At 36.5% G+C, this 25,964-nt stretch overlaps 1 protein-coding gene across 3 annotated transcripts in view; it reads left to right on the forward strand.

Moving 5' to 3' along the window:
- Positions 1-25,964, forward strand: part of ATG5 (autophagy related 5) — a 76,429-nt gene that overhangs the window by 39,366 nt on the left and 11,099 nt on the right. For all 3 annotated transcript variants that reach the window (XM_050894843.1, XM_050894842.1, XM_050894844.1), the window contains one exon: positions 11,592-11,709. In XM_050894843.1, coding sequence (XP_050750800.1) covers positions 11,592-11,709 — 118 coding nt within the window. The remainder of the gene's footprint in view (positions 1-11,591; positions 11,710-25,964) is intronic.

The raw sequence follows: 25,964 nt of genomic DNA on the forward strand, positions 1-25,964 counted from the left end.
GAGGTTCCATAATTGCGTAAGCTTTTCTGGTCCATCTAAGTGCAAAGTGAAATGGGCTAGCTCAAACCAATGCTGTTAAAGATGATTTTTTTACATGTTTTGTATTAAGGAATGTCCATGCAGTTCTTTTAAAAGACTTAAGGAACCCATGTGCAAGATCAGCCTTGTGCCTTTAAGAATCTCAGTACAGGATGGGGGGGCTGTCAGTCAGAGTTTAAAAGAAAAATTCTGAGATTATAAACTGTATTTGTTGTCAGAGATGTGACTAAAGTTCAACATAAATATGCCCAAGTTATCTGTAGAACTATCAATCTGCCTAGTTCAAAGCTATTGTAAAAGTTGCATAGTGCTCAGGGAAGGAGGAGCAGAAGAGATGGGGTTATAAAACCTGGATTTGGGTAGCTTCTCTGAGCCATGGTTGAACTGTTACCAAGCTGGATAGCTTTAAGCTAGCTCAGGCTTGTCAATAGGAGCTACAGTAATCCTTCTGAGTTGAATGTAGATGTAGCTTGTATACAAAGAATAAAGTAGTTTTTGCTTGTATGAAAAATAGTTTGTTGAGGTTCTGAATTACATTATAACTAGTTCAAAACAATTTAGAGAGATACTGGATTCTGCATATTGAGGAAAACTGAGTAGTATTTTGTTTTAAATCCTTTTTTATCTTATTAGATACTTAGATCTTAGAAGAATCTAGGTGTATCAAAAACCAGTAGCATCTCAGTAGTTAATAAATTAACTGTGTAAACAGTCATATAGATTTTTCGTTAGCAGAAGATAAGTCAAAATACATTTTTGAGTTACGATGAAATAATGAACACTTTTGGTGGGAAAAAAAAAATTTGTCTATTCCTAATTTGAAAATGCCTTAATCTTACCAAATGTCTTATGCACTCCCTAATCACAAATTGGTAGTTACTTTTTTAGCAAATTATTTTTGTATAAAACTCTAATTTGTAATCTTTTCTCTGAATTGTCTTATGATAATGAACTTGGATATAATAAGTTTTATGTAAATGTTCATGCTACAAATTTGAATTTAAACCATCAGGTTTGAATTCTTGTGGCTCTATTTCCCTAAACTGTTGTATTAAGGTAGTACTCTTGTATATTTATATATAATCCTAAATTTGTTGTGAAAGTTAATATATGCAAGCAGTTAAAAAAATAATTGCACTTTTCATCTCAATCTTGAGTGTTAATTCTTAAGCATATGAATATGTTGAGAGGCTGGGATGAAGACAATGAATGAAGCAGTAATTCATTTGAATTAGGTCTGTGTAAAGTTACTGTTAGATCTTGTAATTTAAATGCAGTGCTCTTCAGTATATTGCTGCCTTTCTTTTGATCATTAAAGCTGATCATTTTACTTCTCTGTTTCACTTGATTTAGTCAACGCGAACTGATTTGCCACTTTCACCACATGCATTGTTATGTGGTCAGGTTCTTATTTTGTAGCAAGAGGGATTTTTGCTATCTGAAACTTGCAATCCGGAGCTGTATTCCTCTGAGATTGGCTCTCATACTCTGATGTAATAGCAAAAACAAACAAAAAAAACCCAAACCAACCCCAGTTGGTGAACTGCTTTGCATTCAGAAAAAGGGAAAAAGCAGATCCGGAATTTTTTTTCCTGAGGTATGAAGAATGTCATCTTCGAGGGTTATTTCTGTGGCTATGCAGCATATGCAGTGCCTATTGCTTAGGAGTTAAACTAGAACGAAGCCTAGCCTATGATGATGATGCAAAAAGTTAACTCCGCATAGATGAAAGTCACAGCCGTACCTGTTTTGATTTGTCAATATCAGTACGCCATCTTATTTTTCCTTATTTTTAAGTAAAATAGGTAAATAAAGCGGTTAACTTTTGCACAAAATTGAGGATTAGAAAATACAGAAAGTGTTCCATTTTTTGGAAAGTACCAAGTCTTCTATTTGCACTTTCCAGAAGACTGAAAGCAAATTGCACACAGGTAAGTATGGAATGGAACAAACCTATGAGGAAGTGGGGTATGACACCATGCTCTAGGAATACATTATGAATTAAGAAACATATATTTCTGAAATTTTGCTATCCTTGACTATAGGAGTTTCTTCAAGTTAATCGTTATTGTAGAAAACTGAGGAGAATTATTGGTTTTAATGCTTTTAAGTAGATTGAAGGTGTTGTATGAAGTATTGTACTATTCATTGCTCTTAAGCGAACAATGTAATGTTTGCTTTTGTGGATGTAAATCCATTTCTAAAGTTGTTTGCTTTGTACATAGTCAGTACTCACTTTTATGTGTGGCTTAGGTCTGTGTATGCGCATAAGACACTGCAGCTGTGAAAAGCACTATTGATTTGTTGTCACTGACTCTTCAGATACGTTGATATTTTACCAGTTGCAAATATGAATCCTTTTCTGGGAAGAAAATGTAATACTTCAAGGCTATGCTTATATTGTAGATGTCTTCGTCTTCTCAGTGCTCAGCAAAACTGTCTCTTGGAACTGTTTCTTCTATTTAGTCTCTGTTATTTCTGGCCTTATGACCATTGCCTGCTGTCTGTTCTGTGTGTTACTACTCTCGAGTGTTGACTTTCTTCTGCTTCCGGGATCTGTTCAATTCACCTGAAGTTAAATAATGCAAATTTAGTTGTTCAGAGAATATAGGGCTACTTTCCCTGCACAAGCAAATTTAACAGATCCTTTGAAAGACTAGGCTACAGCCAGAATGTGGTTCAGCCATGCTTGTTAGGTGTTTTGACATGAAAGTGGTTGTGAGTGGTACTTCTACAACTTTTGGTATGGAACTGGTAATGGAACTTCTGGCAATATATACTCTTGTTAAAAATTACCCACATGGTATAACAGGATGTTTGCTTTGGATAATGTTTATTCCAGGTTGTCCTAAAAACCTTTGCTTTTTGGTACATTCTGCGTCTTGATTTCAATGCCCAGAACTCTATCTGTTTTTCTTAGACCCTTCTTGTAAAGCAGCTGGATCCTCACCACCTTTCAAACCTTTGTTCCCTTTTTCTTGCAACACAGACACTGGGTAGCTTTCGTAGTATTACAGATGTACTCTTTCCCTGTCAGAAATGTTGTAGTGCAGATGACACCCAATAAAATGCCTATTTAGAGAAGCAATTTGAGTTTTTAGATTGTTTTGAAGCAAAACTGCTGCCTCTAAGGTATCTGCAGTGTATTTTGGTTTACAGCAGGTACCCCTTTAGTTCTAGGAGTTTTTAGCCCTTTCTGGCAAAGGTCACTTTGATGTTTCTGCTATATATCTGCAGATGAAGAGTTTTTCAGGGCTTTTCATTTACTTAGTTACTGATAGGCTTCTTGGAGATCTTGATTTCTCTCTCCTTCCTCTTTTGTGAGAGATCTTTTTCCTCTATGGGAATCTGTTGAATGAATGAATCTGTTCGTAGTGTCTTTATGTTGCTATTATCTATTTAAAGCTCCAAGCAATTCTTTAAACCAAAAGGGCCGGGCTATACAAGCTCTTATAGATAGTCCTTCTTATATCACTACTTACAAGAACAATACTCTGCTTTGGACAATCCTAAATACTTAGGGTTTTCCCAGGTCAACATTCAAGATGCTGTGTTGCCAGAATCTTGTCCATAACTGCATGCATTAGACTGAAGCTTTGCTGCATATTTTGGTGTGTTGTGGGCTTTGTCTTTTGACATTGACTGGGAAGAGTCCTTTAGGGTTCTTCATCTGTTCGGCAAAAAACCCAAAGCACTGGCCACTTCAACACAGCTTTTTTAACCATGTATTCAGTTAAGAATCTTGTCCAAATTGGTCAGGATACAAGCAAGTGTTGATTAGGGCTGAGTGTCCTTCAGCTCTAGCAATATTAGTGGCCATCTTGCAGACTTAGGGAGATTCTTCACACATTTGTTAATTTTTGTCACATTATGGAAACCAAAATAACGTGGGTTTAGTGGTGCTTCAGTCTTCATATAACGAGGGACTGTAGGACCATTCTCCAAGTGATCATGCTCTGTAAGGAGTACTGCTTGGAGTCACAGCATAATGAGCATTTTAAGGGTGTAAAAAGCTTCTACAGAATCTTTGGAGGGAACAGAGATAAAAGTCAGTTAAAATGGTTTAATAACAGAATTACATATTCAGTCTACTCTTTCGTTTTTTCGTGGTCTGTGGACTGCTAGCATTGAATTTGATATGTTGAAGTAAAATAATCACTTAAGGAAATAGAGGGGGGTAATTAATACTTTTTAATGCAGAAATTCATGTAACTTCTTAAGATTTAATAAAGCAATATGAATATTCTGAGCAGCTTATTTACTTAAATTTCTATTTTTCTAGAAGTCAGCTTTGCTGTTACCACAACACCTATAAATTGAATTTTATAACTACAGTTTGGTGCAAGTCTGTGATAATACAGTGATTTTAAGGACAGTGATCAAAGTTCATTGCAGCATAGAAAAAATACTGGACTAATAAGAAAAAGTGATCCAGGGATATTTTAGAGGCATTTGTTAAACTAGCATTCTCACATTAGATTTCTCTTTAAGTTGGTCAATATATTAACATTGTATTTTCTCTCTTGTATTGTAATTCCAGTTGTCTGAGGACACTGGATGTAATGCATTTATTTCATGTTTGGCTTTATCACATTGATCTTGATAAAACACAATGTTAAACTGTGTATAATTTAAGAAAGATATATGGTGACTAAAATTGTTTTCCTCCTTTGGAAATCTTTGTGATAATTTCAGAGTCCATGGGAAGTCTCCCTCTGTTTTAGCGATCCATTTGTATCAATTTTCATTTAAATGATCTTGCATTTTCCTTCTAGCAGGTGAGTTGCTTTAATAGATGTATTTTGGGGTGTAAGATTTCTGTCTTACATTGAGATTTTTAAAAGCCAAAGTCAAAAAGTATTGTCTTTGAATCATAATAAATATAAGTAGTATAGTTCTGTCTGACATAGTAACCATTTTTGAGTCTTGTTTGCTGTCATACAAGATGTGAAGTGGAAAGAAACATACCAGTTCCGTATTTATTTTTTTTCCAAACATCTAATGAAGATGTAAGAATCAAACAGTTTTTTGCTTTAAATATGTCTTGTATCAGAGAGGAATCTGTTTTTTTCCTTCTGCTTCTCAAACTGTTCTTTGAGTAATGGCAGCTTGTTAAGAAAAGGCTTCCTTCATTTGTGTTGAAATGAATAAATGACCTTTTATTGAATCCTTTGGGAAGTGGACACAATTTAAGTTTATTTGTAAGTAACAAACATGGATTATTTTACATAACTTTTTTTTAAAAATTCTGTAAGCTTGTGGCTAACTGGAATGTAGTGTTTGAGCATAGATATACTATACTACAATTCAGTAGTGAAAATGAAGTTACCCTGATGTTGTGTTTTGGCATTTAAATAATGGATTTCAAGTTATGCTGTAACTTGAATCTCTAGCCTTAGAATATATAAGTGTATTATTTCTTAGCACACTTTGAAAATACTGTTTCAAGGTTATCCTGACTGAAGCATGAAGTGACTGCTTATAAAATAGTCGATGAAGAAGTAAAAGTATAATAATTTTTTTGAAATATTTTTTGAAGTAAAATACCGAGACTCCAGCTGACGTGCAAATCTTTCAGAATCTATTTATTTAGAAGCATAAACTGGAAGGTATGCTGGGAAATAGCAGCAATTGTGAATAGGGAAATATTTTAAGATTAAAAACGCAAGTTAAAAATAAGACTGGACCATAGGAGTACAAATCAATTTAATAAGTAATGCAGTGTCTCCTGTTTTTTTTAATTTGAGATTACAAATGGAGGTGAAAGGGAGAATTTGAAGATTAACATCACAAGTTTGTGCCTAGAGTAGTATTTCCTTCAATACATGCTTGCCTAGCTCTTTTTGTAAGCTTTTATTAATTGAATGATGAAATAGGAATCACTTACAAGTATCAGTTAAGCAGTATTGATATTTTTAGCTACATGATCACCTTTACTCTGTTGTGGAGTTAATTAGGATGTGAGTATCACACTACAGTCTTCTGTCATGCTAGCATAAGCTTAAGATGTCTTGATAGGTGGAATATAAATTAATACTTCAAAATAATAAATAGGTTGTACAAACAAGAAATATGCAGGAAAGTGCAAAAAGGACTGCTATAGATATTGGCCAGTTATTTATACAGAAATATTTTGCAGCATTTAATTTATAAAATTGGTTTAATCTATTTGAGTTACACTGGCCATTGCAAATGCAAATGGATGGGTTTTTGTTTAAGAAAGAGCGAGATTGGAGATAGGAAGCTTAGAACAGCAGCACTGAATGGTGGGGGAAGAATTAGAGGTCTATGTACACACAATTTTGCTTATAAAGCATTTTATTATCTGCTGTGATCACCAGCTTATGCAGCCTGCAGGCATCCCAGTAATGCAGAATAGTGAATATGAGTTGGACTAAATCCGCTCTTAGATTACTGTATAGTCACCTGTTTGTTTTCTAGATGATGATAGTCAATGTTTGCCCTGCTATTCAAATGTTCTTCTCTGTCCTATATCACTGATGCTATTTGTTGCATAGACTGCCTTGCTGGCTTGTTTTGGCCATCTAATGTTAGCTGTTTACATATGTAAAAGCTCTCTCTGATGTGGTATTTTTTATTCATTGGTGATTTTTTTCCAGAAGCCAGTCAAATGTTTCTTATCCTGCAGGTATCAGGATATATGAAATGAGCTTAAGAGCCAAGTAATGCCTCTTAATATGTGAGTAGTTTCTGAATGAAAGTCAAAATATGCAGCAATTGAAGCAACTGTAGATAACATTATTAAAATCATAGAACTTGGGACAAGAGGTAGGGCAAGTTCAGGAGGGCCACCTTAAGCTAGGTCCTCAGAACATGCTTTTACTACACACCCAGAAATAGTTCTTTTCCATTCTGACACAAATTCTTTCTTACCTGAGTTTATTGGTGATTTTCAGTCTTAGCTGCCACTTCCATTTAATCTTTCAGTCTGATAACCTGCCTGTCTAGTTTCTACTGAATGGAGTCTTTTCTTAAAAAAAACACCACCAAAAAACCCCCCCCAACCCCCCCCCCCCAAACAACCCAGAAACATGGCTTGTGCTTTTTCCACAACGAAGTACTTAGTGATTCTGGTCTAATATTAAGCAAAAACAAGCCGAAGAGACACACCCAGAAATACCAGCAGAAAAACTGCATTTCAGCACCAGTGAAAGAGCAATATTTCAGATGGAGTTTTGCAGTATCTTGCTTTCAGACAGACATCGTATTGTGATGGTTCTGTGACTACAGCAATTCATCGTCTCTTCAGTTAGTCACTTTTTCATTGTGCATTGAGATTTTTAATTGAAAATATTTCTACAAAGTAGAAGACATCTTAGCAAATACATGGAAAATGTACTTTTAAGTAAATATTTAATGAAATTTCTATAATTAATTTTATTTTCAGGGAGTAGTTAATTGTCCTGTACTTTCCTTTTTATATAAAATAACTTAAATCATTATGCAAACTCTTACTATTACCTTTATAGCTTCTTGGTTGAGTTTAAATCAGTTTAAACAAAATGATAAATTTAAATTGAGAGGGTTTTTTAGTGTAAAGTGGTTCATTACAAAACAGTACAGACTATGAACTTGACAAGTTACTGAAAATATGATGGAGTACGTAGGGAAGTCTCAAGTTTTACAGTTTTAGGCTGCCAGCTTATGCAAGTGTGGGAATTGTAAGGAAATCTTTTTTACTTTGTGGGTTCAATGTGTATGGTAACTTTTATTTGTTTGAATACTGTTAGAGTAGCAGCAGAGTGTTTAGGTAGAAAATCCAAATCCCTTGCTCTAGATGGAAATACTGGTAACTCCGTGATTTTTCCAGATTAAAACCCAGCAGTTCATGAGTTATGTTCTTAATTTTAAGATGCATCCTGTATAAAATATCTGACTAATTAAATTGTGGATTTCATGCAGTGTTTGATGTTCTGTTCATTCTGAAAAGGACCAGGCAAGCTGACTACTCTTTTTTTTTTTTTTTTTTTTTTTTTTTTTGGCAGGATGATAGGGAAGCAAAAGAGTTATAATTGCTAGCACCATATGTAACTATATAGCTTGTCTCTGATCCTGTGAGGCTTTATGCTGCCTTAAAGGGCCTCTTAAAACTTTCCCTCACCTATAACTCTTCTCAATGCCAGTATACCTGAATAGGTAGTCGTAATCTATTTTTTCTCACTGTAGTGTAACTTTGTTTTCACTGTCACTTTCCTATCACTGTTATTGTTTAAACTGTCTTTAAAAAGAGTAAAGTCTTCATTTGTTCTGCAAAGCACAAGATTTGTGGTGCTATGTAGTATAGAAGAATGAGAAATTTCAGTTGCAATAAGTAAGTCCAACTTTCTAGAAAATATGTTAACTTCGAGTTGAATACTTGCTTTCATAAAAATCTGATTTGATACTAAATTGTGGACATGGTCAGTGTAAAACGCACGGCAAATTTTGGGCCAGGTGATTGTCTTCATATGCTCATATATTTGAAGGCATTTCCTTTGTACATCTGTCGTCAGCAATTACTGATTGACTCTCACTTGTTGTATCCTGCAAATGCATCCAGCATCTTTTGAACAGCTCACAGCTACATTGGGGCTAGACTGTAAAATAAAATAATTTAAAAAGCACTATATTCTGTTGAAGCTATTACAATCTTAGTAGGAAAAAACAATGGATACTGTACAAGTACATGCTTTAGGCCTGATGTAGATGATTTAAAATCATTGTCAGTTAACAGTTATGCAGTGATGTTGTGGGTTAGATTACAGATAGTACTGTTTTGCATGATTGATTAAGCAAATATTGTACAAAACACAGCATTATGTAAGCAATTGCTCATGTTGGCTATTCCTTCATGTGGTGGTATTGTAAATACTAGAGTAGAAAGCTGTACTCAAGTTGGGCTTATTACTAGCTACCACACTTCAAAAGGGGTGATGGTAAGATTTTTCTCAAATGATTTATGCTTCTATATGACTAAGATACTCTGAAAAGTTATCCTATAAACATTCTAGATTGTAGGACGGGACTTTTCTTTTAACTCTTAATGCATAAAGCATCTGCTGCATGGGAGGGAAGAAGTGTAAGCATGTTGGGATAATACTCTGCCTGTAGGATTATATTTGTGAACCACAATCTTTGTATAAACAACGTGCAGTTACTTTTATCATTTTAACATTGATGGACACCAGTGATTTTTATTTACATTGCCACATCTGTATTGCTGAACACTTAAAACTGAATTCATTTTCTGTAATGTTTCGTGAGAGCAGCTGAGGATATTGCTTTGCAGCAGTCAGCAACTATGTGGGGAATTTTAGAAAATACATCTTTGGCTTTTCCCTTGGCATTAAATTATGATAACTAGGAGAAAATTATTGTAATTTATTAATAAATAATGAGACACTGCAGTATGCACTTGGGAAATTCTTATCTTAAAAGTCTATTGATGATAACCACCTTTGCCTGCATCCTTCTTCTGGTGTTTATTTCCGCTTCTGCTACTTCAGATGGTAAGCACTTGGGAGCTGTGATTAGACTTCTGTGAATAATTGATTATTTTTTTAAAATAAGCTCGATAGAAAATTGTTTTGGCTATAACAATGTTTTAGGTGTTTTTGTCTTTTTTTTTGTTGTTGTTTTGGAAGTGCACTTCTTTAATATAATGTGCCAGAGTTCACTTCTCAAGTGTGGATCTGTCTGAGGTGGATCCTGCTGGCTGTGTGCCTCCCATCGTTTTTCAAATGTTCAGACATTTCATTAGTGCTGTTTGTATCCACATTCTGCTACCCTGAGGACATAGAGAATTGACTACAGCAGCTAGTCAGCTCCTTCTGATCAGCCTTCATAAGAAAAACTGGAAAGAGACTATTTTTCCATTTTTGGAGACTGTTGGCAAGAAGTAACAAGTAGCTGTGTGTCAACAGTTCTGCACTGTACTGCCCTGGAATTACTTTGAGGTAGTGTACCACTCTTACGAAAAGACTCCTTGCCCTGCCGTTTCAGAAAGGTGAATGATAATTAAGTTGTCATGGGTAATCTACTGCTTGTGGCTTTTCGTGTAGGTAGGTGACAGAGACCACATCGTAACTTCCTTTCAAAATTAATTTTTAACTTTCAAATTTTTTACTATACTTGTTTTTTGTTTGTTTTTTTTATTTCCCCAAAAACCTCCACCAGGAGATAAAATACTTCTTAATGTTGAGTTGTGTTGTTTTGTTTCTATTTTTTTAATTACAGTAGTAGGAGAGGAACCACTTTCTGAGCGGTAGGAAACTAAATTCGGAAGGGGCAGTGGCTTGTATTACTTTTTTCAGTTAAGATAGTATGTGATGAAAGTGTAATTTACTGGAGCCCAGTCACCCGTAATGCAGGCCACATCAGCTGCTTTCTGGAGTTAGCTGCTAGCAGAAATTTGTCAGCAACAACTTAGAGCTTGATTAAAGTTTTTGGGTTGGTTGAATGAGGTTTTTAACTTTTGTTTTCTGACTCAGGTGCCCAGTTTGGGAGGAGAGGTCAGGTTGTCAGGAAGAAAAACTTTTCCTGTCCTTTCAATATCAGATGCTTGCTGACCTTGGGATTGCTTATACTCAAAAGAAGGAGATTACCTTAACATAACCACAGTTCTTAAATAAGTGCATCTGTAGATCCCCTAAGTTAACTTTGCTGCTTCTGCAGCACTGGGAGTTTTATTGCCTATGTTGTGGACAGTGACTGGCAGGAGTTACTGCCAATTGATTTGCTTTTTTTGTCCCCAAAAGAAATTATGATGATGTACAAGATTTAACAGGACCCATAGTTGAAATCATTCTGAGTTCCTGTGCATATCTGCAGCAGAAGTGGAGCTTATATGTTCTTTACATCTGACTAATTCCTTAAGTAGGTAGAAGACTCTAGGTTGTCTATCAAAGCACAACGCTTTTTTTTTTTAATTGTACTCTGTTTCTTGCGGCTGAAATAGTTTGAATTTTTCAACATAAAATCTACTGGAAAAAAATTAACCTGGCATGAGCTATAAGGGTACTTGTTTGTCATTGAAAGTGCTTAATGTGTTTCTAAAAGGAGGAAGACTATTGCAGAAGGTATTGGATATTTGTTACAGTATCGCTTTGACTTGGCAAAACATCTAGCCATATGTTGAGCTCCTAAGTTTGTGCTTACTGCTTGTTTTAACTAAATTAAGAATATATTGAAATGTTCTGGTCAAGCAGATCCTATTCCCATAACAGAAGGGGGTTTTTTAAATATTAAAAAAAAAAAAGAAAATAATTTAACACTTTTCTATCCATGACATTGTTTATAAGTTATCTTCACAGTTTTCTGGAGTGGAGTGTCAACTTACTTTCAGTTGCTAACAAACAAAAACTCCCCTGCATTTCATGATATGAATGGAATGCAAGGGGGAAAAAAAAAAAGAAAAAAGAAATGGAAATGTCAGATGTTTCTTCTGCTGCAACTTCTTGTTCTGTCCTATCTTCTGCCTGTCTCAAATAGTAATACTACATATTTGCATGGCCCTTAAATTGTTGTTTTTGCTAATTTTGTTATTAAAACAGGCAACAACAGAGAGACCTTTTATACAGAAGCTATTTCGACCAGTTGCTTCAGGAGGACAGTTGCATACTTTGGGAGATCTGCTAAAAGATGTGTGTCCTAGTGCTGTCTCCCCTGAAGGTACTGTAGAAATAACTTTTGTCCAATAAGATAATTTTTTCTGTTGATTTATTGTTTGGGGTTTTTTTAATATGGGGATTTTGGAGGTAGAACTATGTCTCGGTACCACAATTTGACTTCACTCCTTCCTGGCCCTTTAGTGTGCCCATTATACATCACATGCAGTGTTTGGAGAGGATAAGATTGAGTCCTTAGGCACTCATGAAAAATTAATCTCTGGAAGTTTTATTTTAAAATTCGTGTACTCCTTTGCCATCATGCTGTTCTTAATAAAAACATTCACATGTTATTTTCTGTATTTTTAAAAAATATTCTTAAAGCAATGTCAACAGAATTTTTATTTTAAGTTACCTTTAATTTTATATTGCATAAACTTTTCATCTGTAAAACTCCAAAATTGATAGAAATTGAAGATGGTTTCAGAATACTTTTTTCCCTGTTGAAGCTCAACCTTTAAAAATATACCAGAAAAGAAAAAGATTGTTATAAGTATGTAATAGTTTATGTATGGTTACTAAGTAGTATTGTGTGATAAGATACCAATTAGTTCATGTAGCATTATAGCACTTCATACAATAGCATTTGTTGATCAGCACTTATTCAGAAAAATAAGCATTTCTGGATGTTATTTTAGCCTCAAAGATTACAACTATTGGAACTGTGATATACTTTTTTTAGGTGGGATAAATGTAAGTTATGTACTCAGCAAATTAAGATTAAAATTATTTAATGTGCAATGTTTTTCCTCTTGTTCTTGCTGTTGTCTTACCACTACCTGTAAATGGGTAACTTTTTTCCAGTCAATAAATGGCAATTTTTGATAAATGTCTGATACTCTAGAGAAGATCTTGGCACAGGATTTACTGGTGTAGTATCAGCACCTTTTGACAGTAAAGCACTAAATTTGAAATCAGTGTGTAAATGTAAGATGATGTTGTACACGGAAGTTGTGTAATTCAAAATCAAACAGTTGTCATGGGTTTCTTTAAGTGTGGTGATCTTAGAAATTGACTGAAATCTGAACCTTTTTTTTACCCCTGTTTAATACTTGTTAACACATGGAAACAATTTCCAAAAATAACAAAAGGTAAGAAAAACATGGAATGCTGCTAGACATGTGTCCATTTTTCCTAAAGCTACTATAAATTTTAGAGCATAATTTTAGGTAATGCTTTCAACTAACTGTCCAAAAGATAAAGCAAGATACAAGTAGATACTTGAATGTTAGCACAAGCAAGTTAAACCATCTTTAAGTACTTCAGTGTGAGGATCCTGCAGCCACTAGTGAAAAGGTACAAAGTGAATTTAAAAAAAAGAGTAAGAAGGATGATGCATTTTGACTTGGAAGGCAGTCAAGAGCACAAATTAAATAAGAAACTCAAAAAGCATTTATGCAAAAGTTATTCCAGGCTATAATGGATGATAATTTTAATGTGGATTTGCTAAAGCTGCAGATGGGGAATGTGCTAGTTACTACCTTTATTAAAAGTGTGAATTTAATTTAATTTTATCTGAGTACCAGTGACTTGATGCTTCCCATTAGTAGGCCTTTTTTTCAGATGTTGACAAAGGTGCCAGCCTTTAATAGCAGAATAGAAATGTGCTATGCTAATTGCTTGCTTCATTTTTGTTAAAGGCTAAAAAAAAAAAACCCTATACTGTTTACTCGATGGAGGCAAAAAATGGTGATTACTTGGAAGAAAAGAAAATAGGTACACTTAGGAGGAGCAATTTGAAATTTGGCAGAAGGCTTTCCTTGTATTGGAATATACTTGTCTGTTCCTGTATAAATCTGCTTAAATTTGGCCGAATTTTGATCCTTAAGATTCTACTGAGGAACTTACAGGCTTCGAGTTTAATAAATTTGATCCCTCACATGGGTGTGAGCTATCTAGGATTCAGGAGAATTTCTCCTGTAAAGGAGCTTTGTATTATTGCGGTGTTCAGTTGTTCCTCTTACATTCTGTGTGTTCCCCTCCTCTTTTGGTAGGTAACAGAAGGAAAGCTGTCTGAGCTAAATGCAGAAAATAATGTGAACTCTTGAGGAGATATGGAGGTAGACTGATAGATAGAGCCAGTGGATGGGGAGGCAGACTGACTGAACAAGTAATTTGGAAGAAAATGACAGATCTGGGAGTCATTAAATGTGATGGAGAGAGCGACTATAAACAATGTGGCAGGATGAAAGAGATTGGGGCAAAAGCCAAAAACTGACATAATAACTGTGAACACCTGGACAGAGTAAGTGGGATAGGAGATGATAAAAGGATGAGGGAGAGAAAGAAGCATATTGCATGTGGATCATATACTGAGATTGTGCAAGGCATCCGAAGTGCTTCGGACGGCCTGGAGACCTGTTCAGAGAAACAAATTGAATCAAAAGTTGAAAATGAGGGCAGTTTGCACTAGCAGAACGAGAAGATGCAGGTGGATAGGTGGTCAGGTGGAGCTGGAGATAGTCAGATAAGGGACTAGGGAAGACTTGTTCAGGGTTCGCTGTACAAGTAGACTGCACCCCAGACAGGAATACAAAGTAGAAAAATAAACATAGCAACATGGAAAGAAAAAAAGACCTAGGAGATAGATCAGGAAGAAGCAGAATTAGGACAAAATGGAGGGATGATAGAGAAAGGATCAGACTTATGGAAAATGACCTGAAAAGGTGGATGCCCATGACAGCAGTGATTCTTACTGCTGAAGAACATGCACAGGTAATGTCAGTGCACTTAAGAGGTGTGAAGTGCAGCACTGGTTTAGGCTTGGCTGCTTCAGTTCATCATACTCTGTTCACTGGTGATTCAACTTAGCCAGTAAGTGAACTCTGATTATTTTCTTGCTTGGCTTAATACACTCATCTCATTCTCTATTCAAATGTAATGTGCACCATATTAAGTGTTCATGGTCTAATACAGCTTTCAGCTATTAAAAAAACCCCACTAACTCACCAGGCTGCATAATGCCACTTTTGAGTTTTGCCTATAGAAATGTTAGCAGCCATAATGAGGACATACTTCTCCCTTTTCCAGCAAGTGGACTAGACTCCTGAGACTACAGAACCTCAGCACGTCTGTGCTGCTGAAGTCTCCATGAAACCCACTCAGTCAACTCATTTTCTTTCTGCTGGTTCACTGAGAGTTTAACAAGCTTCCTCTGTCAATAGATGCTCCATCAGTTCAAAATGCAGAGGAGATTGTAGAGCTGAGTGTTTCTATCCATTTTATGGGTGTCATGGTTTAACCTCAGCCAGCAGCCAAGCACCACGCAGCTGCTCCCTCACTCCCCACCCCACTCCCAGTGGGATGGGGAGGAGAATCGGGTAAAAAAGGTAAAACTTGTGGGTTGAGATAAGAATGGTTAAATAACTAAAGTAAAATATAATACTAACAATAATAATAATGAAATATAATAATAGTAATGAAAAGGAATATAACAAAAAAAAAAGAGGGGGACAAAAAAAGGAAAAAAAAAAAAGTGATGCACAGTGCAGTTGCTCACCACCCACTGACTGATGCCCAAGCAGTGATCTGCCCCTCCTGGCCAGCTCCCCCCTGTTTATATACTGGGCATGACATTCTATGGTATGGAACATCCCTTTGGCTAGTTCGGGTCAGCTGTCCTGGCTACACTTCCTCCCAGATTCTTGTACAACTGTTTGCTAACTGGGCATGGGAAACTGAAAAATCCCTAACTTAGGATAAGCGCTACTTAGCAACAACTAAAACATCAGTGTGTTATCAATGTTATTCTCACACTAAATCCAAAACACAGCACTGTACCAGCTACTAAGAAGAAAATTAACTCTCAGCCGAAACCAGGACAATGGGCATATGAAAATTAAGTTTGCGAGCATTTTTTTGGAAACCTGGGAAACTGTGCATAAATGTTTTTCTTCTAAAGTAGTTGCATCCATTTGAAGGTGAATACTTGAAATTTAGGAGGTGTCAGAGTTGTAGACTGCCTGTACAATCTTAATTTCCATACACATGCACACTGATCATTATACAGGTTATAATCACTCTGCACCTCTCATCTCCCTTTGTTTTCTGTGAGGCTTTTGTCTTCCTGCACAGGCTGGGCATGTTTTAGTGTCAGGGCTGTGTAGTGAAAAAATCATTGTCCTGATTGTTGAAATGATGGATGGGGAATGAATGTACTTCAGGATGTATTATAATTTAGGCAGCTGAATACTGCCTTTGGGAATTGAATTCAGTTCTTTCTCCCCTAGGGAGTTCATTCATGTGTGATACTAGGCAAGCTGAGTGTTACAAAACCACCCATTTTATAGAGAGGAGCACCAGCAAAATCCAGTGATCAACATGAGTATTCTGCTGAACAGCTTGCTTGCTTGTACTTGGAATCAGTGAGAGGTCTGGCGCTTTGAGTGTGCGAACACAAGGCACTCTCTGATGTCAGGTTCTAGGCCTCTCATTACTCTTCTCTCCCACCCTCCAAAAAATGGATACTTCTGGCCATAATGTCTCTTTGACTTCAGTATGTAATCTATAAAATGATAATACAGTCTCTTTCCACAGGAAAATTGTGATGAAACAGTTTCTGAAGGAAAAATAGCTTGTGGTCAAGACTGTTTGAATTTCATGATACTAAAAATTTTCCTCTTTGGACCTTTCTTGGTATCGTCTAATTTTTGTTCTTGTAAACTTATATGTTTTGTCTTAATCTACAATTTATATTTATTGTGGTGAAGGCATTAGAATAATGTTGTAACAAAACAGAGTACATTATCAAAGGTATATTAGAAAGTGATGGCAAACGCTTGCACATCTAGATTTTCAGACTTGATTCAGTGTTATCAAAATTTAGATCTACTTAATTTTTCTGAACAAAGGAAAAAAAAAGTAGTATCTCATCAAAGATATGCTTAGAGACATAATAGATATTGGTGAAGCAAGTTGTTTTCAATCTTTTTCACTCTTGTTGTCAAAAAGTAATATAGATATTTTTCCAAGACTGTTTTTTAGCCCCCCCTCTTTAGTGAATTAATGTATCGGTGACATTAGCTGCATCTTTTTGTCAGTGCGACACAATCAATATGGGCTTCTCTTTCTTTCTCTTTTTCTCCATCTGTTGTACTTTTTTTCCTTTTTCCTTTTTCCTCTATAGTTTTCTCTTTTCCAATGACTTTTCATTCAACTGGAAGCTTCATGGTAATTGTGGTGATAGCTTGTCTATGGTGACATCCGTAACTGAGCTTTGTGCCGTGGGAACACAGAGAATATATGATTTTCAGACTCAGCATTTGTAGCCATATATGTGAGCTGTTCCTGTTGCCAGATACTTAGGGACCACCACAAGAAGAGGGAGGGAAGGGTTTCAAGAACCACCCACAGTGTCTATATGCCTTTGCTTTAGGAAACATGGATATAATTAAGTCTCTCTTTTAACTGTGCTGAGAAAAAATATTTCAATGAAAAAATGTATTTATATATATGCGGATTGAGTATATACATTGATTACCAATTGTTGAAAACACGATTTAAAGAAAGTTGTCAAAATAGAACAGGTTGAATAGTGACATCAAAACACTGATAGTGAAAATGGTCTTTGTAAAATATTGTGTCAATATTACTTTTGACTGTTACAGATTGTGGGTAACTGTTTAGATACTGCGTTTTATTTAAATTAGCTTATGAAACTATTTATTCAAGGCTTTTATTGTTTGTTGAAGTGCTCTAAAAAATAAAAACTTGAGCAGTTGTTATCCCAACCCATACTTCACTGTCTCTCCTCAAACTGGTCCTTTATTCAATTATGTATATATTATCCTACTTAATGAACGCTGTACAGTGCTCACCTTTCTGGGTCCCTAAATAGTTTCATCTCCTTAAACTGTTCATCAGAGGAAAACTGATGGATAAAAGTTAAAGACTTTTTGTCATGGGCATTGTTAGACCAAAGGAAAGAGTGGTTTCTACTTAAAGTCTATCCTTTAACTCTTCAGACTGCAAGGAGTGTTAGCTTGATCTTTTTTCACCTTACAGTACTCTTACTGCAGTACTGTACAGTACTTTCTTCCGGAAGACTAGGTTAGAACTGATCTAATATAACCCTCTCTAATTTTCTGCTTAAATGAGTATTTAGACAGCAAATGTGTTAAATCGGATATTTTCTCATTAGCCGAGTAGTTTTTCTTTTTTCCTTGGTGCCTATTTAGCTGCTTCACAGGCAGCAGTTGTGGTTATGTGGCAACAGAAATAGTAAGACCAAGTCATCACAGGAAGTGCATCACCTTGCATTTAATATTGATGCATTTAATTTGTTTCAGTTTTTTCTTTGTTCTGATCCTCCTGTGTTGACATGAAGTTTGGGAAGCAGTGAAGTCCTACTTGTCATGTTTGAGGATATTAAAATTAATATTTATTAAACACAAACTAATCCAGTAATCACTTCCTCTGTATTGCAGCCTACTGTAAACTCTTTGAGGCATGTTATTTCTTTTTTAGTTATTGCAATAATAAATTGTAATCTATCAGTTACACAGTAGTTCATAAATGAAGGACAGACACCTCAGTCTGAAATTTTACTGAGGATAAACCTATGCTCTGTATTAGTACATTTTTTATTTACTGTATTTCCATAATTCTTTACTTAAATTCGTCTAAAGGCTGCATACAATTGAAATCGAACTTGGGAGTTCTGTGGTTGTATAGATAATACTTAGGTTGCTTCATGGACCTGACCTCCTAGAGTTACTGGGAATGCTTACTAGAAGATGTGCAATTTCATTTCAGTCTTTTAAAGTAAAACTTTGCAAGTTCTGCAATTTGAGCATATTAATCTGTGTTTAGTTTTCAGTTGTGATCATATCCTGTTGGGGGGGTGTGCTTGGTTTTGGTTTTACGTTTATTTCTCGCTAGTTGTTCATACTTAAAGCCAAGGCAAGCTGGTCATTCAGGTTTTGGGCAATGTTTAATTATTTCTGATCTTGATCCCAGCATCATGGAAGAGTGGCACTTTTTTCAGTTCTTTTTTCCAACTTGTATTGATCCATCTTATTTTCTTTCATGTCAATGGCTCTACAGCTGTTTCCTTTATTTTTCCTGCATCATGTTCCTTCAATACCTCTATTCTAGTCATACATAACTCTTGCTGTCCTTTGTTACTCTTTTAATATCTGCTTTTGCATCCTTTAAAATCAGCTCTTCTACTTTGACTAAGCTCACCATAATTTGTATAACTATTTTTGTAGTTTTTCAAACCTTAGCTGATTTCCTAATAGAAATAGATCTAGATCTTCAGAGAAGTAGTTAGTCATTGTCACTTCTGCTTTAGTTCTCTCTTCTTGCTTTCCATCCTTTTGTCCTGGGGTGTTCCGTTATCTATACTTCAGTTTCCTTGAGTTTTCCAACAATTTTTCGTACCATTGGATACAAAAATCTAAAATATTTAGATACCTAGGGACTGTGTCTGTCTATCAACATTCTTCCATTTCCCAGTTTCGATCTCGTGGTTTTCAGATGTCCTGCAAGAAGACTAATGTCCTAGTTACGCAGAGAAGTCCAGAATAAAATTGTCCAGTGTCCCCCTTTTCATTCACCATTTTACACTCCTGAAATTGTACAAAGATCCTTTCCAGCCAACAGTCCAAAGTCCTAGTTTTACTTCTTATAGACTGTGCATCATGTAGTTTTGAACCTAAGCTCATGACAGATGTCTTCTTTATTTTAATATGAAACACCCATTTATGAGGACTCCAGGGTTAGAATCAAATTATTCTGATTATTTATGCTACAGCTTGTAAACTCGTTGTCTGATTTTTTTTCCCCTGTGCTTGTGGATGCCACTTGCATAGACAAAAGTTGATCCTTTTAATTGGACAGTTCTTGTGTGATAAAGTGGAATTGTCGCAGTAGTTCCAGTTCCAGAAAATTAGGCGGTCTTTTAGATAACTTGAGAGTTATTACTATTTGTGAGAAGATTTAGTGTATTATGGAGGAACAGGCTAAGATGAAGCTTGGTTTATTGCCTGTAGTCTCTTAGACTGCATAGTTATAGTTTCTATGCAGGTAAGGAAGAGAAGAAAATTAATTATCTGTGCCTGAACGAGATAGCACCATGGCTATTTTTCCCTACTGTCTAATAACCTCTGTCTTACTGAGATTAGGTAGATTAGGCTGCCTACTTACAGCAACGATGTTGTTTATGACAGATAAATAAAATTAAGTGTTATCTATCTGTTGCTGCTAAGAGAGGTCATGCTGCATTTCCCCACAGTTTTATGCATCTGATGATAGGTGTTCCTGTTGCCAATTAAGAGGCCTTTGTTTCCAGAAGTAGTGATATCAGTTTGGAACTTCAGAGTTTTATCAAATTTGAAAAAGCCCATGTGAATAATTCATAGCAATTTAAAAAAAAAAAAAAAATTGTTTAGTAGACATTTATGAGGTTCCTGTAAAAGAACATCCTAATATTGTAAACAGTTCATTTAGAAATGGTGACTCATCTTATTAGGAGAAGGGGATGAACACAGTATGATCTTACGTAACTACAGAGCAACAACTGCAAGAGGAAACAGTGTTGAGTTCAACAGAATGCTTTGAAGAGGCAAAGGGTTAAAATGATAGAAAACAGAGTTGTTCTGGGGGAGGGAAAGACTTCTTTCCTCTTCCACACCAGAAATTTAAGGCATTGTGCATAATGCAAAGATAAAAATTGTATAATGCAGAAGGAAACAGTTTTCTTCCACTGCTATCATGTCTAAACAATTCTGGATACAATTTTAATTTGCCAGTGTTGTTGAAGTCTTCATAAAACTTGTTTTGATTTTTGTCTCATGCTTCCTTGAAGACCCAAATGGTAAACATTTGGACATAATGACGCAAACAGTAGGCCATCAATCAATCCCGGTTTTCACAGCATTGTTGTTCATTCAGAAAAGCTGTGTGAACTGACCTCTTTCTACAGCAATGTCATTTCTTCTTTCAGAAATAAAACAAGGATCAAAAAGACTTCCAGGATTTTTCTCTTAAGACTTGCTGTACTGAATGATTTTGTAAAATTAGGGATCAACTGTTTTCAATTAACTCTCAGCTTTTTTAATGTATGTTGTATGAGAGACTACATATTAATTGTTTTTGTTCTCCCTCAGTTTTCTAAGCATTGACTTCCAGTGAATTAGTCAAACAGAAAATTGAATTTAGATTAGATTTGCCATGTAGGCTCCTAATTTTGATGCAAGTGACAAATAGCGCAATAGAAGGATGTAAATGTATGCAGTGTAAATGTCTTTGGATTGACACGAAATATAACTAGGCTTGCTCTGTCTGAGGTCAGAATTAGGTGGACCTGGGGTTTACTGTGGAAGCTGCACAGCAAGGAGGGGAGCAGCACAGCACCATCCCAGTCCTTGCTCTCCGGTGGTGAGCAAACTTAGGAAGCTTTTGCTCCCCACGTCTAGGTAGTAAGTCTGACTGCTTGTGCTCTCTGCAGGCTGGTCTCTGCTTTTCAGTGCTGTGGAGGTACAGTGTTGAAATACTTTTCCAGGCCACCTAAATTTAGAAATATAACTAGCCCTGGTCAGTTTTAGGCAGTTTATTAGCCACGCTTTCATTCCACATGGATATGACAGTATTGTGGAGGGTTAGAGGTCTTGTACTGTGCAGGCATACTAAAAGGTGATTAAAAGCTCACCAGTGATATGAATTCTAGTCCACTGTCTCCTCTGCTATGAGAGTCATCTTGCAGGTCAGAACTGAACTGTGAACTTCAGACCACAACTTAAGCTATTCCACCCTCCTTGTGTCCTTGACTCAATGGTGCTCTCCATGTTCGAGGAGGTCATCATGTATGTCTCCTTTCTGGTGTGAGTCATCATTTGTGCCTGTTATCTTTGCCTAACCAGGCCATCTGCTTGGATTATCCTTTTGCATCTGCCTTTCATCGGTCTGACTGCTGACTTTTTGATTTTATTTTTGTTTTTACACCCACACACACCTACCTGCCCCAGTTGCTTTTTTTTTAAGTTGAAGTGGAAAGATTATTTTTTTTCTGTGTTAAAATTGCATGCCTTTTGATTTAGTAGTTCTTTTTGATCAAAAGGGGTGGAAGTCCAGAGGCTGATTTGAGATTATAGAATTAATAGTCATGACTACAGAATTAATTAATATAGAATTAATTTGTCATGACTACACAGAAAGGTGCAAATAATCTGAGAGCTAATAGTGTGGCAGCTCTGCTGTTTATATGGCTTCTTGTTAGCCATCTTCATTTCTAAACAAGCTCCTTGCATAATCAGAGAGGGCTTCTGTGTATGCAGAATGTTCTGGCTTGCTTGCTCTCAAAAGAAAAAACATGGTGGGGATCTGGGGCTGGTTGTGATCTTTCTGCATAGAATTTCTCAGGAAACAGCAGGCATAAGTTGGTTTTACGGATTGCTCCAACTTTAGCTCAATTGACTATACAAGTATTATCCATTAGGTAGCTTGTGAGCCCTCTGCCCCTTTCCTAGTGGCAAATGGGGTGAACTTTAACAAGTCCAAATGCCGGACTCTGCACCTAGGATGGAGTAATGCAGGGCACAGGTATAAAGTGGGAGAGGAATGGCTGGAGAGCAGCCCTGCAGAAAGGGATCTGGGGGTGCTGGTTGACAGCAGGCTCAACATGAGTCAGCAGTGTGCCCTGGCAGCCAAGAGGGCAAACCGCATCTGGGGTGCATCAAACACGCTATAACCAGCCGGTCAAAGGAGGTGATTATCCATCCCACTGTATTCAGTGTTGGTGCGGCCTCACCTTGAATACTGTGTGCAGTTCTGGGCCCCACAAAGAATGATGTTAAGGTACTTGAATGTGTCCAGAGGAGGGCAACAAAGCTTGTGACAGGGCTGGAAGGCATGTCCTATGAGGAGCAGCTAAGGACTTTGTGTTTGTCTAGTTTGGAGAAAAGGAGGCTGAGGGGTGACCACATTGCTCTCTACAGCTTTCTGAGGAGGGGAAGTAGAGAGGGAGGTGCTGAACTCTTCTCCCTGGTATCCAGTGACAGAATGTGTGGGAATGGCTCAAAGCTGCACCAGGGGAGGTTTAGACTGGACATTAGGAAGCATTCTTCACTGAGAAGGTGGTCAAACACTGGAACAGGCTTCCTAGAGAGGTGGTCGATGCCTCAAGCCTGTCAGTGTTTAAAAGGCATTTGGACAATGCCTTTAATAACATGCTTTAACTTTTGGTCAACCCTGAATTGGTCAGGCAGCTGGACTAGATGATCATTGTAGCTCCCTTCCAACTGAAATATTCTAGTCTAGTCTTTCCTCTTCCATCCAGCAACTTTCCTAATATCACAAAAGTAATGTGCTTTTTCTTTGTGACTTAGAAGTGGTTTCTGGGCATGCACATTCAAAAGGGTAGAATGTAGGAAGAGGTACAGCAAATAGGGAAATAATGCTGTTTCTCGGACAAGCCTTTGGAAATTTGTTCAGCTTCAGCTAAATTTGTTCTGTTGGCCACCCAATAAGTTTTATTAGTATCAGACGCCAGACTGTTCTCTTTAAATTTGTCAGAAGGCCAATGACTTTATTCAGGCACAACAAAGTTTTAAGTCTATTATTAACAGTAGTAGTATGAAATGGAGAAAGTAAAATCCTCCACAGAGCAAAAAAACTTTTTCAAAATTTAGCTTATTCTGTTTGGAAATCACAAAATTCTAAAAAATTCTAAATCTTCTAAAATTCTCTGCAGAAGAGAGGTGGGATTTTTCATCCTAGAGCAGTCTGCTTCATGGGCTGAAGTAGAGCTGCACTTCCTGGGAGCTTCAGTATCCTACTGCAAAATCCCTGATGGAATGCTATGGATCTGAAAATCTAGGCAGTCAAGAAAAGATTGTGGAAAATTACTAGAAATTGAGCAAGTTTTCTGTCAGTAATCTGCCATGCATATGAGTTTTAGGAAAACTGTTGGAATCAAAGCATCTTGACAAAATGTTTTGGTTGTGGTGAATTTTCAGTTTTAAAATGAATATTTTTTGTGTTTTAGGAGGAGACCTCAGGTTCTTTATGCACTGTACGGACATAACAGTGTGTTCCCACAGAGTTTATCACTTAGACAAAAGATGAGTGAAGAGAGACAAAAAGGAAGGAGAAATTAGAGGCACAGAGGGGTGATGTGGCTTGCACCTGGTCACACTGAGGTCAGTAGCAGAGTTAAGAATTGGATTTTTTTTGAATCCTGATCTAAATCAGTTTGTCTCACCCCAAGGAGATCACAGAGGTCACTCAGTATGACAGAGCCATCAAAAACTTCACAGAAAAAACCAAAACAAACGTTTCTTCTAGTTTCTCTTATATCCTTGCTCACAAAAACAAGCATGTCAGTAACAGCTGAAGTAGACAAAGTATATAGACTTACAGGATATTTTTTATGGTTAGTTTCTTAGAAAATGTGAGAATGCTCCAAAACTCTTTCAGTAGGGGTCATCATCCTGTTAACGTTCATATGCTGTATAATCACTGCTGCCTTTAGTGCTGTAACTGGTGCAAGTGTAACTGGAGACTTTAGTGGGTCTACCAAAGCTTTCAGGAGACAGCAGTAAACCTCTGTGAACACTTGCAACGTGAAGTTCTCAACCAGGATACTGCAGTGCACAACTGGATTTAGACATTGTGGTGTCAGTGTCTTTATACTAGTAAACAAAAGAGGGCTAGAACATGTGTTGTTTGTGCTGTATGACTGTTAGCAGTTCTCTGGCATAATTTTCATCTAGGCCAATTAATACTCTCCCGGAAAATTTGAGCAGTGTTCATGGATTAACAGTCTGGGGACTATTCTCAGTAAGCAATATGAAGGGGGAGATAATTTAGCTGAACAGGCATAAGCTGTTCTCTGGCACTTGCCCTGAGGCCCAGAGAGTGGGTTCTGGTCCATTTTATGAGCTACATCTATACCTTTAAATTAGGTATATGTACTGTATCTTTAGAGGCAGAGCTGAGTAAAATCATTCCAGTCTTCCTTGCTTCTCTCTTGCAGTCTTATTCTATTCTGCCTTGATGTGTATAGGTATAACCTGATTTTCCCAGGGAATAAACATCTTACAGGGCTAAAAAGAAGAGAACGTGCAAAATTAAAGGACCTACAGAAGATAATTAGGAGAAAAGTAGCAGCCTTACCGATAATGTAAAGCAGAGTAATCCACTAGTAAACACCATTTACTGTGTCCTACTCTCTTCTCTAAGGATTCAGCAGCACTTGTTAATAGTAGTTGTCCCCTTCTTGAATACCTCATTTTAATCAGAGATTTTGATAACTTCAAATTAGTACAAGATAAATTGTACTTTCTATCTTATTTGGCACCTGTAGCAATTTGGAGAATATTTGTAAGAAAATAGAGGTAAAACTTTTCCGTATGTCAAAGCCGAAGTCTTACACAGTGGCTTGGCATGTGCACAGAGGTGCTGTAGTCATTGAAGATTTGAATGCCTCTTGTGCTGCTTGCCCTTTTTCCTGATGGTATCATCACCACACTTACAATGGTAAAATGCAGCGGGTGTCTACACTTAGGGAAACTTCACTAAGTCCAGTGTCTTAATGCAAGCTGTTACTCAGTGGCAATTTAAGCAAAGAAGCCAGATGTATGGACCAGATACACAAATAGATGCAATTCTGCCACTTGTGATGTTGGGGATCAGTATCCTCAGATGGAAGGGTGATTGCAAAGCCAGCTCTCTTTAAAATTGCAAACTAATGCAGCAAAATTAGCTGTAACTCATTTCAGAGCTACGTACCTGCAGTGTTTTGTCCACATAGCTAATGATTCCTAGTAATATTGTTAACTAATTAATGATACTAACTTAGCAAATTCTGTTTGCAAATGCTGTATGTAAGTGTTATAAGTTTTATAGATCTACTTTTCTGCTGTAAAGTGGAAAAATACTTTCTGAACTCTAAAATTAAAAAAATACTTAAGTTACTAGTCAAACTCTCTTTTAAAATAAAGATCATATGATAATTTATCAGCTTTGAAGCTAACTCGATATTTTGGAATGGAAAAATTAAAATGAACTTTTGATGAAAACTCACTTCCAATCTTAACTCTGAACAGGTAGCTGTTTGGGGGGGGTATTTATTTTTTACTTTTTTGAAGTTACTGTTCAGTGTAAAGAGCCCTTCAGGTATTCCATTACTCCTTTATCCACTCTTCTCTGAATTTTTCAAGACTAAATTCTTTAATTTTACTGTGGTAGAGATCTCTAAATACTTTAATCTACTAGCTGTTCAGAAGAACTTACAGTACGTGTACAGAAAAAGATATT

Source organism: Gymnogyps californianus, chromosome 3 (assembly GCF_018139145.2).
Source record: "Gymnogyps californianus isolate 813 chromosome 3, ASM1813914v2, whole genome shotgun sequence".
In the NCBI taxonomy this organism is placed as follows: domain Eukaryota; kingdom Metazoa; phylum Chordata; class Aves; order Accipitriformes; family Cathartidae; genus Gymnogyps; species Gymnogyps californianus.